The sequence below is a fragment of the Fulmarus glacialis genome, unplaced genomic scaffold (assembly GCF_000690835.1).
Source record: "Fulmarus glacialis isolate BGI_N327 unplaced genomic scaffold, ASM69083v1 scaffold49428, whole genome shotgun sequence".
NCBI lineage: Eukaryota > Metazoa > Chordata > Aves > Procellariiformes > Procellariidae > Fulmarus > Fulmarus glacialis.
The window spans coordinates 8,503-25,956 of NW_009228633.1; the positions used below are offsets into that span (position 1 = coordinate 8,503).

The 17,454-nt window shown below is 42.4% G+C and overlaps 1 protein-coding gene across 1 annotated transcript; it reads right to left on the reverse strand.

The window, feature by feature from the left end:
• Positions 1-4,031: 4,031 nt before the first annotated feature.
• On the reverse strand, positions 4,032-10,854 carry HTR1D (5-hydroxytryptamine (serotonin) receptor 1D, G protein-coupled). Its single transcript, XM_009583525.1, has 2 exons — positions 10,713-10,854; positions 4,032-5,176 (listed from the first exon to the last, which is right to left on the reverse strand). Exons 1-2 carry the CDS (start codon positions 10,852-10,854, stop codon positions 4,032-4,034), a joined length of 1,287 nt encoding a protein of 428 aa, XP_009581820.1.
• Positions 10,855-17,454: the final 6,600 nt, after the last annotated feature.

Below are 17,454 nucleotides of genomic sequence, written 5' to 3' on the forward strand. Positions count from 1 at the left end.
TACCAGCATTAAGAATGGTGTAATATTAGACCATGTGCCTTTTTTAATTAGCCTATAATCTAATCAAAGAAAGGGCCTAGTTTGTTTGCTCTTGAATTAAACAGTGTCTTATAAAAGCCCAAAGAATAGTAGTGGATCATCTTCCTATGCTGTATTTTGCCATTCTGTTCATCTCCAAGAGTATGCAAGACAGGAAAAGCACAAAAACATAGTTGATCCAGATAGAGCAATGGGAATGGCCTCTCAGAGGCCCTTCCAGGACCATTATCTGTGGTTTTATGATTCATATTGGGCAGGCGAACCATCAGGAGAAATTCTGTGGGGACGTTTGGCCTCCAGATCCCTGTGCAGAGGTACTTACTGGCCCAGGATTCTCAGCAGGGAACTTTCCTTGGCTTTGGGTACTGATGCCAACCCAGCTCTTTCCTGGAAATGCCAACCCCCTAAGTCAATGACCAAAATACTCTGCTGGGAAGCCTGTTTTTAAACAATGTCACTCCCCAGATACTGAAGGACGAAGTTCACAGTTTCACCTGCTATTGTGCATAAACTATCTACTACTTATTAGAGAACAGACTTGACCCTGTGTCTTCTGCTTTCTAGGTGTGTTCTAACTAGTGGACTGTACTGTCAAGGTCTTGCTCTCCTTTCCCTCTTCCCAGCTTCATTTGTATATGTACAAAGAGGGCAAAATTTCTAGCTAGGAACTATCATAGGGCTGGGGAAAGTCAAGCAGCTCACAATCCAGGAGTTATGGGAAGGGTAGTGGGTGTAAAGGTTCCAGATACCCTGGCAGTGTGAAGCCATATGGTGGGAAGGCAAGCCTATAGCTCTCAGCAGAGGCTGGTACAAAGCAGGAGGCACCAGCTTTGTGCTAGCCAGGCTGCTGGAAGGGAGGCAGAGAAACCATCTTCAATTCTCTTATTCAAGTCCCTGAGGAACCCAGACCTTCATTCTGGGTTCCGACTGTGACCTTGACTATCGTTTACTCGGTTTGTCCTTTATCCACTTGCCCTAGTTGGGTCTTTTTTTGTTTTCAAGCTGTAAAACAGGTATGTTTGTGTAAAACAGGTAAGCTGTGGGACACTCTTCCTGTACCCTGGGCCCCTCAGGTCAGAGGGCTGTGCCAGGTCAGCACAGTAGACAAAGGGGTCCAAAAAGCACAGGGTGCAGGCAGGACGGACAGCATCAAAAGGGCATCTGGGGAAAAGGAGAGGAAACTTCAGAGATACCCAAACCTTTTCCTGTAGTGCAAAAAAAAAAGTCTGCAGAGATGCCATGACTTCGGGAAGAACACACTCTTCAGGCTGTGACTGTCTCCCAGGTTAAATTGCTGGGGGACAGGAAAGTATTCCTGAGGGAACAAGGGGATGTCATATCTTGGGCACTCCCATACTAGTGCTTATGCTATATGGCTGCAGGAAACTTTCCAGGGTGCTCTTTGTTCTGAGGGTCAGCCACGGCTAGCAGTGCTGCTGGGTCATTTTAAAAGCAGTCTTGTCTTGCTGTGTCAATGTCAAACAGAAAGGCTCCTCCAAATCCTTGTACAGCTGGTAGAGGATGCAAAGAGCTCCAGTGATGTGGACCCAGGATCATAAAGCCTATCTTTAAATATCGGCTCTTTAAACACATGAGCTCAACAGCTGACTGAAACCCTGATATGGGACACTACTGTCCAGGAAGACCTGTATCACCCAGACACGTGATGAAAAAGATTATTCTAAAATAACACAGACCTTGTCCTCTGGGGAGGAATTGGCTGTTTGTCTGTCTCCTTTAGAAGATGCCAATGTTCTGGAATATGCAATGTCCTATGTTAAGCTAGGAGACCTTCCCCTAGTCTCCACAAATGGTTCTTTGAGTGACAAGGCCCTGCAGGATCCTGGAGTTGTATCTCTTCGGATTCATGTAGTCACATAGGTCCCCTGCTGCAGGCCCAATATGAGACTGTATATCCCATTATTCTAGCACCAACCTTTTGTGATGCCCACGTACCTCAGCTACCACCAGACCAACACTGGACTGGCAGTGCCATACCATCTGTCCCACAATGGTAGAAGCTGGGAGTGGTCTGGACACAGGGATGGCAGCCCAGAAGGGAGCTCCAAGTTGTACACTACCTCTTCACACAGGTTATGTCTGTAACAGCAAATTAAATAGTGCCACGGCCTGGCCTCAGGTGTGAGAACTCAGTTGTCTATGCTAGTTAATGGTTCATGCCTTCCCCCATATGGCTGTGGCCTGTGTCAGCTTGCATGTCCCCAGGCAATGCACAAGCACAGTTCAGGAGAGCACAGGCAAGAGAACCACCACTGCCAGTGGGCACTCTGGGCACACTCTGGAAGCAGACTGTGTGGACATGGCCAGGTAGTGCCACCGTCAAAATCTCTTGAGCTAGACTGAGCTAGATCAGTTCACTGTTGGGAGGGGAGAGGAGCTGTGTCGCAAACAGGGCAGCCTTAATTGCCCTTGGTGTGTACTGTGAGAGAGAGGACTGCAATTCTGTGACCTCCACAACTGCTCTGCCTGATTCTGCAGCATGTGGGTGGTCCTGGGGCATTACTTTATGGTCCAGTCCTCAGCAGAGGCACCAGCAACAGGAAGAAGCTGCAAGACTGTGCAGCAAATGCAAAGGAGAGGATGAAGAGCTGTGGTGGACCTGGGCTGTGGTGGACCTGGGCTGTGGTGGAGTATGTTGGGATGGCCACAGTAGTGGATGATGGAGATGAATTTGGGCAGGCTGAGAGATGGAAGGGCCGTCAGAAGGATGATGGGATAACTCTTTCAAAGCAAGCAATGCATGCTGCTGATATGCAGTATGGACATGATGCTTCTGCTGTATAATGCCCAGAGACTCTAAAAAGTTGAATGAAATTTGGGCTGTACCACTTGATATGCTGTCCTGTCCGAGACTTCAATCAAGACCTCCACGTGCCAGCTGTCCACCTGCCAAATGGGGAAATAATCCCAGAGACAGAGAAGTGCAGGTTAGAGGGACCCGCTCCACTTTCCACAGCCCCAGCAGAGGGTCCTCACATTGTGATCTCTGACAGATGTTTGTTTGACCAGTTTTTAAAGGCTTCAAGAGACAGTGATGTCACATCCACTCCAACAACCTTAATTACTAAGAAAGTTTTCCTTGATATGTCACTTCATTCTCTCCTCTCATTTCTTGTCACCAAGGAGTGAATCTTCTGGCTCTTTTTTGAAGTCCCATTCTTTCCACACTGGCACTAACCATATTTTCCTGTTTTGGTTTGTGCATGCAAAAAATTAAATAACAGATATATAAGATCGAGGTACTTTTCAATAATTTTCATGCTATTTATTTTGTAGTATTTCTGCACTGGCTATTCCATTCATGATAAAGTGTGTAAAAATTATTTCAAATAAATTGTCTTCTTTCTGCAGTTCACCAAAAGCATAGCTTCAAATGCAGTATTTGTGAAATATCCACAGAACTTATATGCGCCTGTAACTTTTTCAGAAGCCTTCTATGCCCTGCTGCTTATAGTCAGGCTGTGTCACACAACTTCTGAAAAAGTTACAGGTTTTATCAATTTCAAATGGATAGGATACATGCCATAGAAAATGTAGACATCGGATCCTGTTCTCCAGAAACTTTCTCAGCCTACATAAATTGTTAATAATATACAGCAGAAATACTGATGTCCTGCAAATATGCACACATTTTCCTCCCACAAAGGCATGGCAGAATTGGATAATATGTGTCATCTCATCATACAAACTCAGCTCTCTGGTTCATACTCCCTCACTTGTTACAAAGCTTACTTCATGTGTTGATCTTACATACACAAATGATCACAGCAGAGACCACAGACAAGTTCTGTTATGGGATATAGAATTCCAGACAGAAAGTACCAAATTGGCAAGAAGTTCCCGGTTACATGCACAGCACAGGGTAGCAGCAGAGATGGCAATTACCACTCTGTACCTTAGGAATAAAAGCACAGAAAATTTCCAGGTAGGCTGCAAGATTGCACAAGGGTCAGTAACACAAGAGGAGAGGCTCAAGATGAACACTTTTTGAAATGTATTAGTTTTTGGAAAGCCTGTTTAAATTCTTCATTAAAAGCTGTATAAATGACTGGATTGATCAATGAGTTTAAGTAACCTAACCATGTAAAAAAGTCCAGTAGGATGGGATGAAACCAACAAGCATCTTGGCAGATTGGTAGGACCAGGGACATGACAAAAAAAGGCAGCCAGCAGAAAATGAAAGCTCCCAGAATAATGCCTAAAGTTTTGGTGGCTTTCCTTTCTCTTGCAGCAGAAATTCTTTTCCTTTCCAGGACACTATCTGCAAGTTTTATTTTAACATGATTGATAAATATTGGGGATCCACCTGTATGGGAGTGCCCTTCATGAAGGCTAGCATTAATGGAGCAGAGGGAAGACCCAGCAGAGCCAGTAATCAGGTGTGCAGTAGTAAAACGTTTCCCATATAATGAGGGTGGCTTCAGAATCCTGGATCGAGCTGCTACATAAATTCTACCGTACAATATCAGGAGGAGCACAGTCGGGATGTAGAAAGCTCCACAAGTGGAATAAATTGTGTAGGAAATTTGATCTGTGTTCACAGTACACTTTGCAATTTCTTCATGAGCTTTCACTTGCCTCCAGAAAAATGGTGGCACAGAAATACTAATAGATATCATCCAGACCATGGCAATCATGAGCACTGCTCGGCCAGCAGTCCGGCGTTTGGCATATTCCAAAGCATCTGTAATAGCCCAGTATCTGTCCAGTGCAATAACACAGAGGTGTAGGATTGAGGCTGTGCAGCATGTGATGTCTGAGGATAACCAGATATCACACAACACTTGGCCAAAGGCCCATGTGTGGGTGACAGTGTAAGCAATACTGATGGGCATTACTAGGATAGACACTAAAAGATCAGTCACTGCCAAGGAGCCAATGAGGTAATTTGCAGGTGTGTGGAGCTTTCTAGTCAGAAAAATTGTAATAACAACAAAAACGTTTGCAAGGATCGTTGCCAAAGTAATAACAGACAGAAGGACTGACAGTGAAATCTTCAGCCCTAATAGTGTCCTTTCATCCAAAGACAGTGGTGTTTCAGTGAAATTTAATGACTTATTTGCTGAGCTCTGGAGAGAGAGCTCTGCTGAATGGTTATACTGAGTCATCCTCTGCTCTGGTTTCACTTTTCACTTTCCAGTGTAATCTTTCTGCGACGATGAAGAAAGGTGCTTGCTTTTCATTCTAGAGTCCAACAGTGAAGAAATATTAACTCGTTGAAAACTTCAGCTTACACAATAGATGAGGTACTCTCCTAAGCTAGATTTTCCATCACATCACATCAATGAACATCATTGTTAAAGGAAAATGTTAATATAATCATCCACGCATGATTCTGGTGTATGACAATACTAGCGGTACTATAAGTGGTGGGAATTTAGGTGTTTTTCATTTTCATCTTGCAGATGACTAAATCATTCTTTATTAACTTTTATTCACACCTCCTTTCTAAACTAATCTTCTGCAAAGCTGCATAAATCAATACTGAAGAGTGAGAGGCCGAAAAAGAAACACCTGGGCATGTAATTGATGCCTCTGTGCTTGGGACAAAGCTATCCTCAGGAGTATTTTCCCTTCCTCTCCAATAGCTGAATGTCACATTTTTTATATTCATAAGGGATGCTTTATTAGTAGAGTACCCAAGATATAAAACAATACTGTCTGGATTCCTTCTGTAAACGTCGTTTCTGCCAGATTTGTAAATCAAGACCTCTTTTTGAAAAGTGCAGAGCTCCGTTTTCATTTATTCCTCCAGACCACTCAGGTTTTCTCTTCAACATTCAGTCTTCAAATGCTGAAGTCAGATGTGGGGTACCAGAATTCAATGCGTTGGTGCTGAAGCTCACAGCATGTTCCAAGTACTGACATGTTCCTGATCGTACACATGGTGAATGATTGTAATGACTTGTGGAGTGGCAATTGCCTCAAAAGAGGAAGAATAGACTGGTTAACGGAATCTGGAAAAAGAAAGCCAATGTTTTAGTCTGGAATGGTGATACAAGAAGCTTTCCATACTTTTCTTTAGATTCACTTAGTGTAACCTGAAATCTTTACAAACCTGAAGAAGACATCCTAAGACAGATTTCTTTGACACCTTTCACTCAGATCCACCCAAAAGTACCAGAATGTCACTTACATTATGCCAGCCCAAGCTTTCTTGAAAGAGATCCTGAATATGGGTCATGAACGGCTTTGAAGCATGCTCTGAGGGCTAAAAAGAGAGACGCCGAACTTCTCCAAGAAGGTAATCACCAGGCCAGCCTCCTCCTAACCATCGAGGAGAAATGCCTCTATTAGTCATAACTCATACAGTTTCATGCCATCTGACACAGAACTGAGAGTCACTCGGTTAGGAATCTGTGGAGCAAGAGCACCATATATTCTACATGAAACACTAACACTTCGGTGTCACACAGCCTCTTTTGGGCTCCTGAATGCTAACATAAGAAACAACACTTTTCAGTTTTGTGTGTTTTATTTTTTTATAGATGTCCACCTTCTGTGAATCAAACATTTTTAGAGATGCTTTTTCTTTTGAGGTGTATTTTTCCAATAAGAGGACCTAGAAGAGTCTCATATTTCACACTAAACTATTACTTTCTTGATTTTTTTCCCCAGGTAGGCTAACCTCTCTTCCTAATGACCATTTTTATGACACTGAGCAAAGGTTCAACTTATAAGAATTTTTGAACATAAGGATGGCCATAGTGACCAAAGTCCATCAAATCCAGTCACCTGTCTCCGACAATGGCCCATGCATTCAACTTAACCCTGTTGCCATTTTCTGACGCCTTCTCCAACTCTGATACATTCTTTTTGCGACAGAGGGACCAGAACCACAAACAGTGTTGAAAATGTGGATACACCATAGATTTATACTGCAGCATAATGGTATTTTCTGTTCTCTTCTCAATTGCTTTCCTAATAATTCCTGAGATTTACTTTGCCTTTTTAATCATTACATAGCACTGATCTGACATTTCCACAGAAGAGTCCCAGTTAATATAATTCCAAAGCATTTTTTCCTGTTTGCTCACTTTTTGCATCTATCTGTATTGTATTCCTTCTCCCACTTTTTAACTGAGGTTCTCTGCATCTCTGCACAGACAGTCCTTGTCTTTATTACCCTGAAGAGCTTTGTTTCATCAGTAGATGTCATCACCCCACTATTCATGTATTTTCCAGATCACTTAAAGTCTCTTGAGAGTCCCAGTAATTATATCAGTTGGACTTCACTCAATCCATGTACTCATCAGCTTTTCTTAATTACTTCAACAGATTTGTAAGGCATAACTTGCCTTTACAAAAGCCATTTTGACTGTTCCCCAAAACACCATATTTACTATGTGTACAGTAATACTATTGTTTATTATAATTTCTGCAAATTGGCTAGGTACAGACATCAGGCTTAGGCATAAGCAGTTGCCCAGATCTCTTTGGAAACTGGTATCACAGCAGCTATCTTGCATTTGGCAGGTGCCAAGGGAGTTTTAAGTAGCGGCTGAACCCCTGCTGATACCGTTGCACTTTGGATCGTGAGTTGCATCGAACTCTTTAGCTGAGCACTGTGTGATAGTGAAGATTTGTTGTTGTTCACTTTGGCCAGAAATAAAGGTTCCACTTGTAAACATCCTCCAAATTCTCTTTAGTGAACAGGGATGCTAAAGTTAATCTAGTTTCTCTGTGAGAAATTTCCTTTATCTTCTCTAGGTTTTTTTTTCCCCATACCTTTATCATTCCTTTAACTCTCTGACTCAGTAATAGCTCACTTCAGAGCTGTCACTTAGAGTCTAAGAAATCTCTTTACCTGAACACTGGGCTGATCACACATCCCACGCAGGAGAAAATCTAAACCAAAAACACCAGACAGACTGATTAGCAATATTAAAGACAATGACTGTATTACTTAAAAATAAAGCCAAGTCCAATCCTGAGTTACTGAGAAAAGTGATATCAAGCCTTTCCCATATATTGCAACTATCAGCCATTTTTCAGTGTTAGAACAATTCCAGCAATGTGAAATAAAATGAAGTGCACATCACCCACCCACCTGTATATGAAGAAGCCAATTAGTAGTCCTATTGTTTCCAACAGCTGTGAATCACTATGGAAAAAAAAATCTGATATGAAACATGGTATTTTCAGTCAAATGAACTAGTCTAGAGTACAACTGAATTACTAATCTTCAACATACCAGTAAAAAGGACAGCCTGACACTGGGAGAAAGTCTTACTGAAACCAAACAATGCCTCAAACAGATACTGAGTTACTGAATTAATTTTTACAGATAAATGATGTTTTCCTGTGATGTGATCACCAAAGGAAAAGAACCAATTTTTTACAAAAATGCTCCAAGTCAGGTATTTATCATCACTCAGAAAGAGTGCATTGGCTATTTCCTGCCCCACAAATAAGGCTATCATGACTGAAAATCATTTTCAAAAGTAACTCCAGGTCAGGTTTCTAAACCTCACGACAGACACATCTTGTAGGATTTCTACTGAGGTCCTCAAACCTTAAGTAGCATATATTCTTAAGTTTAATAAAATCATGCACTTGTGCATACAGAAAAAGTCTTTTGATTGTGAGTCACCAAGAAATACATATAGCACGTTGAGCAGCTCTTATCCATTCTGATTGGCAGGGTGGCATCTATCAGAGATGTATCAACAATCGTGCAAGGCAGCTAGTCAATATTATTAACTGGTTTCAGATTAAAACATTATGAGAGCATGTGGGTCTGGCAGAATTTTTGTTCCCTACTTAGAGCTTTATCCTGGTTATTCACTGTGCTGACATTAAAATATATTCCCCATGTGCTAAATTATCACCAGGGGCTATAGACTTATGCAGAATAATTAGTCAAAATAATCCTTCCCTTATAAGCAGTAAGGTGCCACTACGCAGTGTAACGTATGGAACTATAAATATGCAAAACTAAAAAAAAAAACAAACCTGTGTAGTATCTAAACAGAACTGTGATCCACTTCAGCTGGTTGGAAGCTCTTGGGCTCCATGAACGAAACTGGCAGGCAGTGCTCTGCTTGGGGATGCACACAAGGTCAGATAGGATGGTCATAGAAGTTTCTTAAAATCTATAGCCCCTCTATTGCAATCACTTACACATCTGCTTAATGATATAACTTCATATACTATAAATAACCATTAAATTCAGTGGACTACTGAGAACACAAAGTTACATGCTTACATATGTGTTTAAGAATCAGGGACTCTGAATCTGCTTTTTAAAGTTTGTTTGAATGCACTTCCCTGCGATGCCTGTTTTAGAGACACTGTTACTTAATTTGTGTGAGCTGGTGATCACTACCATTGATATAATAAAAAGAAATTAGTAATGGGACTCCAGTTAGAATTAGTATATTAGGATGTAATGAATTTTAGTTACCAGCTAGATAAAATGAATGTCTTCCCAATAATTTTTCAATTAAGTTACCTTTTACTCAAGAAAAAATCCTGAATAGAGGTAAATGATTTTCCTGTTGGGAAAAAAAAAAAAGAAAAAAAAATTTCTTTGCTTAAACTACACACACTAAAGAAAAATAATATTAAATCTCAAGCAGTCATTAAATTAAGTCAAGTACAAGGTCATACATATAGTTGCATATTAAGGAAAAGAGAACACAAACGCATAGACATACACATCCTGAAACATTGGGAGCCCAGAAGGAGGAAGAGGCCATCCAGCACGTTCAGCAGAGAGCAATCTCCCAGTTGGACATTTTGCCTAGGCAGGGTTTACATGATCTCCAGAGCATAAGGAGTATTGAGTAGAACCTGATGATGTTATCACCTCTGGATAGTATTATTGTCTTCAGTATGTGCAATGTACAGTCTGGGTAACTGCAGGCCGTTAGCTGTGGTGCCTGCAGATATGTTTACAGTGCTGAAGGCATCAGCCCGTGTCATCCCTCTGGCTCCCCAGGAGGCAGGACATGGTAGGTTTTTCACCCACACTTCTCAGGATAGAAATCCTCTCAGGTGAGTTGGCTGCATCAGCACTGCCCTTGGCCCATCTCTTCTTGGGCTTCACCTGATGCCCTTGGCCATGGGCTGTGGGTATTTTTTCAGTTCAAAGTGCCCGAAATAAATTGAAGGTGACGTCACAGCCTACTAGAGGGAGGTTTTCACAGCACGGCACGTGTGACGTACAATGCATAGCTTGGGGCAAACTGCAGGGTTCTGTTGGATGCTTGCAGGCAAGGCTTCCTACAAGAGCAGTCAGGAACAGCACGGAGCAAAGGAGGCCAAATCTGTCCTTGGTTTATCCACACTACTGTCCCCAGTAGTTTATCCACACTACTGTCCTGTGGTTTATCCACACTACCGTCCCCAGAGTGGCGTGCAGGTTTGGCAGTCGAGGGAGGATAGGGCAAAATTAGACCCATGCAGTGAGGATGATGAGAAACCAAGGCACAGAGTGACCCTGGAGTGAAGATATTTGACAGTGATGATACAACCATAGCAAGCAGCATAGTCACCAGAGCCTCTCCTGTAGCCAGTGGGGAGAGAATGGCACCTCCTAACTGCAGGACCACCAGAGACCAGGACTGCTCTCTGCAACTGCCTCTCTCCTTCACCCTAGATGTGATCTGGGCTGACCATGTCCCTCATTTATACACCTCCAACAGTACTGAAGGTTGCATAGGGCAGCAACCTTTTGGTCAGTTCCTGCATCCACACATTCAGTGGTTCCTGGGAAAGTCCAGGAGGTGAGGAGATGTGTAACAATGTCTTGATATCCTGGAGAGATTGGAGAGATTCTTTTTCGTTCATCAAAAAGAAGGAAGGATAACTTCATTACAGGAAAGAGTATTTAAGTGGAGAGACAATTTTAGACAGTGCAGTGCTACTTAACTTAGCAGACAAAGAGAAAGGTCAGTTCAGGGTCTGGAAGGTAAAGTGAGGCATATATCCAATGTGAAAAGAGAACACACTTTATCTATGGGTGATAACCATTGGGACTGCTTCACAGTTCAGGGGCCTTACTTAAAACCAGGCACTACTTTTGAAAAGATGCTTTGCGTTCCAGCTCTTCAGTTAAACTAACACAGCAAGGGCACGGCAGCAGGGGAGGGTCTCTAGGCTGGTTAAGTTGGAGGAGAAACCAAGCCCGAACTGTGACAAGGCAGGTAAACTTGCAAGCAGGAGGCTGTATGGCACTGACAGCTCGTTACCACAGAGTGCCATCGTGTGGACTCGGCGGACACTGAGCTGCAGCCCTGCACGGAGAGAGACCGCCAAGGATTGCCAAAGATACTCCGTCCAGAGTGTAAACGAAGTCATGACACACTTCTGTCCCTTCTAGAGCACAGCCACCATTTCTGGAGAATAGGGTGATTCTTGCAGACAGCAATTTTATGGTGCAGCTGGCAACAGTTTCTGACAATGCTCGGCTGCAAAGAGAGTGCTTTGGTGCACCCCTGCAGATCTGTGTTGAACTGAGATAAATAGTGTATACAAAAATAAGTATGTTGAAATGAAAATACAGAATTTGCTCTTTCACTGAATAGAACAGGAAAAAAGAGAACAAGATGAAATGTCTTTTAATAAGTTGAACGTTTCCTTTAAGTTCACACTGAAGTTAAAGGAATTAGAGAATTCATTCTCTCCCCTGTAGCTGGGCAACAACCAGGGGAATTGCGAAGAGATGCCTGAGAACAGAGCTAAATTTCAGCAAACTACTGAAAATGCATTTGCTCTCCCATCTTTTTGTAAGCAATTCTAATTTTTCAGTTAAAATTGCCTAAATAAAACAGGTATATTCTGAAACCTTGACCAGTAGTAAAGCTACTCCCTGTGTCAGCTGACAAACATCAGATGGCACTCCTGACAGGAATCACACCTTTGAAAGATACATTTCACAGGAGAACTCAAAAGGGAGAAATTTTTGAATAAGTTCTTGCGTATTTGGGACAATTGACTCAAACATGCAGTATAAGAGTATCTGTGGAGTCCAACTTGGAGATGAGAACCCTGTTCAAACATCACGAAATACATTTAGAAGAAGCTATAGGAATCTGCCAGTCCATAGGTCATAATCAAATCAGGATGCAGCTTCTGGGAGAAAAACAAGGCAATGCCATAGTGTATTGCACTGAAAAATGAGATCCACAGAAAAGGTAGAGTCTGTGTAAAAGTAAAAAATTGGGAAAATCTGTAAAATGTAATGTGAGCAGGTTTGCACGCATCAGTATAAAGGACTGGATATGCTGCAGAAGTAACCATAATCCTAACCAGTTTCGTAGCTTTGGATTAAGCTGCCTGAAATACATAACATTTTGCAAAGGCTATAAGATAGAACAAACCTGACAGGAAATAATATATATATGTACCTTGCACAATAAAGTAGGATTAGGCTGCACTATGTACTGAGAAGACTGCCACATTGCCATCACAAATAAAGAAGAAAAGTTATTGGGGGGATTAGTTTAAGAACTGTAATGGGAGCTTGGTTACTTGCTGTCCATTATGCACAAGCTAATGTGCCATTTGAACTTACAGTTAGCACCTTAAAAAGAAAGCAGAGTAATCTAGAATGGAAATAAGTGTCCTCATATGATGAGAAGATGATTTCAACATTGGCTACACAAGCTAAACTCAGAGCAAAACAAGGGGAATCTACAAAAGTGTCCCTGTTGCCCTGGGACAAGCTGCCGTGTCCCTGGGAGAGAGGGATAAGCACGACTGCAATTGCTTATTTGTTTTTCACTCAAGCAAGGACTGCGAGCTGAAAGGATGTCACAGTTTTTGGGAGAAGCCAAGAGCACCTGCAGGAAGCGGCAATCCTCAAGGCCACAGGAAAGCCATGCAGCACTTACGGCAAGGTCTTTCTTTGGTCCTCTGTTCTCACCCACTCATATGCATGGCAGAGTGACATTTCCTACATCTCTGGTTCCAGCTCCTCCACTATCTCATGCTCCAGCCAGGGAGGACTAAGAAAGGTTCAGCTTTGCAGAGCACAGGACCACTTTCGCTGGCAGGAGGAAACAGGTACTCCTCACCGTCTCAGCCTCCTCTCCCTCTTCCACAGCCTCTAACCAGGGCTGTGCGCTCTGGGCTGACAGCATGGGGTCCTGCCTGCAGTGTGGGCTCTCATTTGGCTCAGTGGGTGCCTCTCACAGCACAGCATGAAGGGTGAATTCCTCCTACCTACCTGCCAGGCAGGTAGTGCACACACCTGTAGGCACCGGCCAGTGTAAGCATGCGCATCTAGACACATACCCAGCCCTACTCTCACCTTCATGCATCTGGGGAGTAGTTTTCACTTACTGATTCCACCCTGACATTTTACACAGGATCCTGATTCCTGATTTTTGCAGGTACCTGTGTTAGTAGAATAAATGGTTAAAAATTCTTCAGACTCTGAGCTGAATCAATAGGAGCATGAGTTTACAGCTGAATGTCTCGTGCATTTAGGAGTAGCAAGGCCCCTGTGTTACTGGCTAGACTGGTTATTCTGATTATTCAAGATGCTTTTGAGATCTCAGGTGTGCTTCGCATCAACACCAAACAACTTTCTAATACTGGAACATATTTCAAGAAACAGAGCTCTAATGCTCCAGTGATAGCTAGTTTGCACCCTCCTGATCTTTCTTTGCTCTGAGATGTCTTCAGTATTTCTGAATTCAATGTGCTGTTGCACTTAGTAAGTTGTTCAACCAATATGGGGAAATTACAAACCTCAAATACCATAAGTATAGATTAACTGTTTATCGATAACACTGTATTGTGTTAGTCATAATACAATGAACTGTACATTTTCTAAGCTTTTTTTTAGAAAAAAGTATTTTCTTTGCTTTATTACATTAGGTCTATACTGATGTATCAGTTCTGTTTGCTATGGATACCACATTTTCCACCAGTTATAAAATCAGTAATATGAGCACTGTTTTCAACATTCCTCTCCTTGCCCCCTACTTCAGTGATGCATCACAAATAACAAAGTTAAAGTGGGATTCATCGCAGTTCACTTAGACATCTAAAACTCACTCAGAGCTGGTCAGCCCTGACAGGCAGCTGAGCTCTTTAGGGCTAAGCATCTCTCTTCATTGACTCTAAGGGGAGCTGGTACAAAAGAGTTCATGTTTCTAGAGAAGTATACATGACACTGCATATGTTCACTCCAGTATGGTTCATGCAGCACAACTAAATCTCTAATCCTAGGATTATTGTGACTATTTCAAAGTAAATTAGGTATGCCTATTTTGCTTCTTAGACTAGATATAAAGAAGAAATTGTTTACAGTGAGGGTGGTGAAACACTGGCACAGGTTGCCCAGAGAGGTGGTAGATGCCCCATCCCTGGAAACATTCAAGGTCAGGTTGGACGGGGCTCTGAGCAACCTGATCTAGTTGAAGATGTCCCTGCCCATGGGAGGGGGGTTGGACTATATGACCTTTAAAGGTCCCTTCCAATCCAAACTATTCTATGATTCTATGACATAGAGAACAGTACTGTATATGATAAATTGTATACAAAACTTTTCCCCTTTTAAATAAGCAACTATGATAAGTTGCAAGCAAATATTGGCAATGTTTAACACATTCTCTCCCCTCTCCCCATCTTATATTTTTGCTCAGCTTTCAAGAAAGTATTGGTATTTCTTCTCTCTTGCCTTTATACACAGCCGACGTATTAGCTATCCAACCCATTGCTAACTACCAAGTAACAACTGCTGTTACACCTTATAACTAAATATTACTTATCAAAGAAAAAGGTTGGGATTTAGTGGGCAGTGATGCTGGCAAATACTACACTGCAAAAACATACTCTACAATATGTTACCAGTAATTTCTTTGGAGGGAGCAGGGCCTAGAGCACTTAGGTCTGGCATTATCTAGACTCCCTCAGACGTAAAGTCTCTGATGACAAACATGCACAACGCAAAATCTCCAATGAACTTTTCATTTCTCACGTTTCCTCTCCCATTATTATTCAATGTCATATAAGTGGAATTGTAAAGGCCAATGAAATACAGTGGGGTGTGAGATTGTAATGCAGACTGTGTCCAAGTGCCTGCAAGGTGGGATCTGGGACAAGCAGAGTGACACTGACTCTGATCTGGATCATTCTAACTGATGCAGAAGGTTTGACCTGGCACATCTGACATCTAAAGAGTGGCTAATCATCTCAGCTTCCTCTATGGAGATTACTTTTCCCTCCTGTCCTAGAAGACTGTTTTAGGTGGTGCCCATTTCTTTCCAGTACCTGCAAAGGAAGCCTGGAGTGACTGCAGCACTTAAAAGCCCAACTTGAACATATCAACCTTGCCTGGAGTCTGGAAGCAGTGATGGACAGCAGGAGAGCCAGAGCAGGGACAGATCAGTCAGGGGTGTCCCGAGTACCTGCCCCGAAGTACTGGAGCCCATTTAGAAAAGGATGGGGAATCACTGTTACAGCTTCCTACTGAGTGCCTCTAGACTGTTTTCAGACTCGGGGACTTTTCCAAGTGTTTAATGATGTTCTAATTCCTTTATTTTTAAGTTAACAAAATGTTAGCATTCATTCAATGGAGCAATGGGCATTAGGCTCATACTGAGTGCTCTGGAAAAGCCCAGTGCATTCAAAGATGTCCTCAGTGCTCAAACCTTGGCACTTTTAAAATCAACTGGAATGTATAACTATAAATGCTGGAAAGAGATGCAAAGAAGGAAAAGTTCTTGCAGGTCTCATCCAAACTATTCTTGCTCAGTTCAGCTCTGCACTGTGCTCTGCGGATCACCTGTTGATGCTTTATTTAACCTGGTTTCAGTGTGCTCAGCCATTCCCATGAGACTTCATCTCTAAGCACAGTGGTCCACTAGGATTTCTCATATGCACCAAGTTTCACTTTTACACCTTAGCCATTCTTCTTTGCCTGACCTTTTCTCTGGTCCAGCAGTCAAGAAGAATTACATTTTTTCCAGAAAGTATCCTACAGCTTTGCCTGTAGAGGGATTTGGAAAGCATTGGTTGATGTACTAATACTTGCACTTAAATAAACAGTCAAGCCTTAAAAATACAAGTTATGATGGTAGAATTGATCTGCCTAACTACAGACATTTAATCAGAGCATACCCCCTTACTGCCAACACAGAGAATAAGGCAGCTTCAGAATGCAGCACATTGACCTGTTGTGCAGCACTTCCTTACCTAGTAAATAAATTCAAAATGCACATTTGCAGAAACATGGTCTTACACTTCTTGGAAGAAGCACTCATCTACCCTGCTTCCCCTTACCCTCTGTCCTGGAGGCAATTCAGGACGAAACTGAGAAGAACTTTTGCTTGAATGACCTTGAGCTGGCAGCTTAGATGTATTAGAGAGCACACAGGGATTTAACCTACACACATGCAGAATGAAACACACAGCAATTCTACCGTGATGGGAACAAGGAGGCCCAGTTGGTACTTTCAGTAATGGTTTGGGTGATGAAGTGGATGGCATGCTTCATCCAGTGAAATGACACTGGAAGGATTCCAGCATACTAGGGAACTGGATTAAGAAGGTTAAACTTGAGTTTAAGAACAAGTGCAAGGTATTTAGTTGAGGTAGAAATGAGCAGCTGCCCTATTGTATGATGGAGAGTAACCAGGTAGGTAAAAGCTCTGCATAGTGTAGGACCAACACGCACTGTCAGCAGCGTCCAACACGCACTGTCGGCAGTGTCAGTGATATTGCACCCCTGCAAAATGGCAAAGACCTTGGCAGGTGTGTAACTATGAATAAGACCTCGAATAGATCTTGTTCTGTTCACCTTGGACAAGGCCAAATGTGAGCCCTGCGTTCAGCTTTGGGCACTGTTCCCAAGAAGATACGGACCACATGGAAAGAGATCAGAGGAAAGCAGTGAGAATCATCAGAAAAGCGAATGTATGGGAATAAACTGAATGAACAGGGATGTCTGGGCTAGAAAGGACATAGCTGAAGGAGATTTCAACAGTCTTTATATGCATGAAAGCCTGCTGCAGAACAGGAAGGAATAGTCTGCTCCCCATGGCTGTGACTAATATCACTGAAAGGAGAGGGATTTAACTGCAGCAAGGACTACTGAGCCGTTAGGAAAACCTTGCAGATGGTAAGGGTAGTGAAACTCTTAAAGTATTGCTTGGGGACACTGTGACATCTCCGTCACAGAAAGTCTTTAAGGACAGGTAAAACAATCTTTCTGGAATGTGATTTCCAATAACCATTCAGCACTGGGGAAGCAAAATGGATTAGACAAGTCTACTCTATGTAAAATGGTGCAAAACATAAGAATTTCTTTTTACTGCAATACAGTGTAAACTTAGCCAATTCAAAAATGAACAAAAATCCAAGACAGTGCAAGCTTTGTAGAACATCACAGTTCAGATCTGGAACTGGCTCAGGACTCAGCATTGTGGTACTGTGGTG

What these genes read in the sequence shown, in the direction of transcription:
- HTR1D (XM_009583525.1), bottom strand. Translation starts at nt 10,854, where the DNA reads ATGAACGAAAAAGAATCTCTCCAATCTCTCCAGGATATCAAGACATTG. An exon ending in GCTGCCCTATGCAACCTTCA is followed by an intron (nt 5,177 to 10,712) that starts GTACTGTTGGAG and finishes AAGTGAAACCAG; the next exon opens with AGCAGAGGATGACTCAGTAT.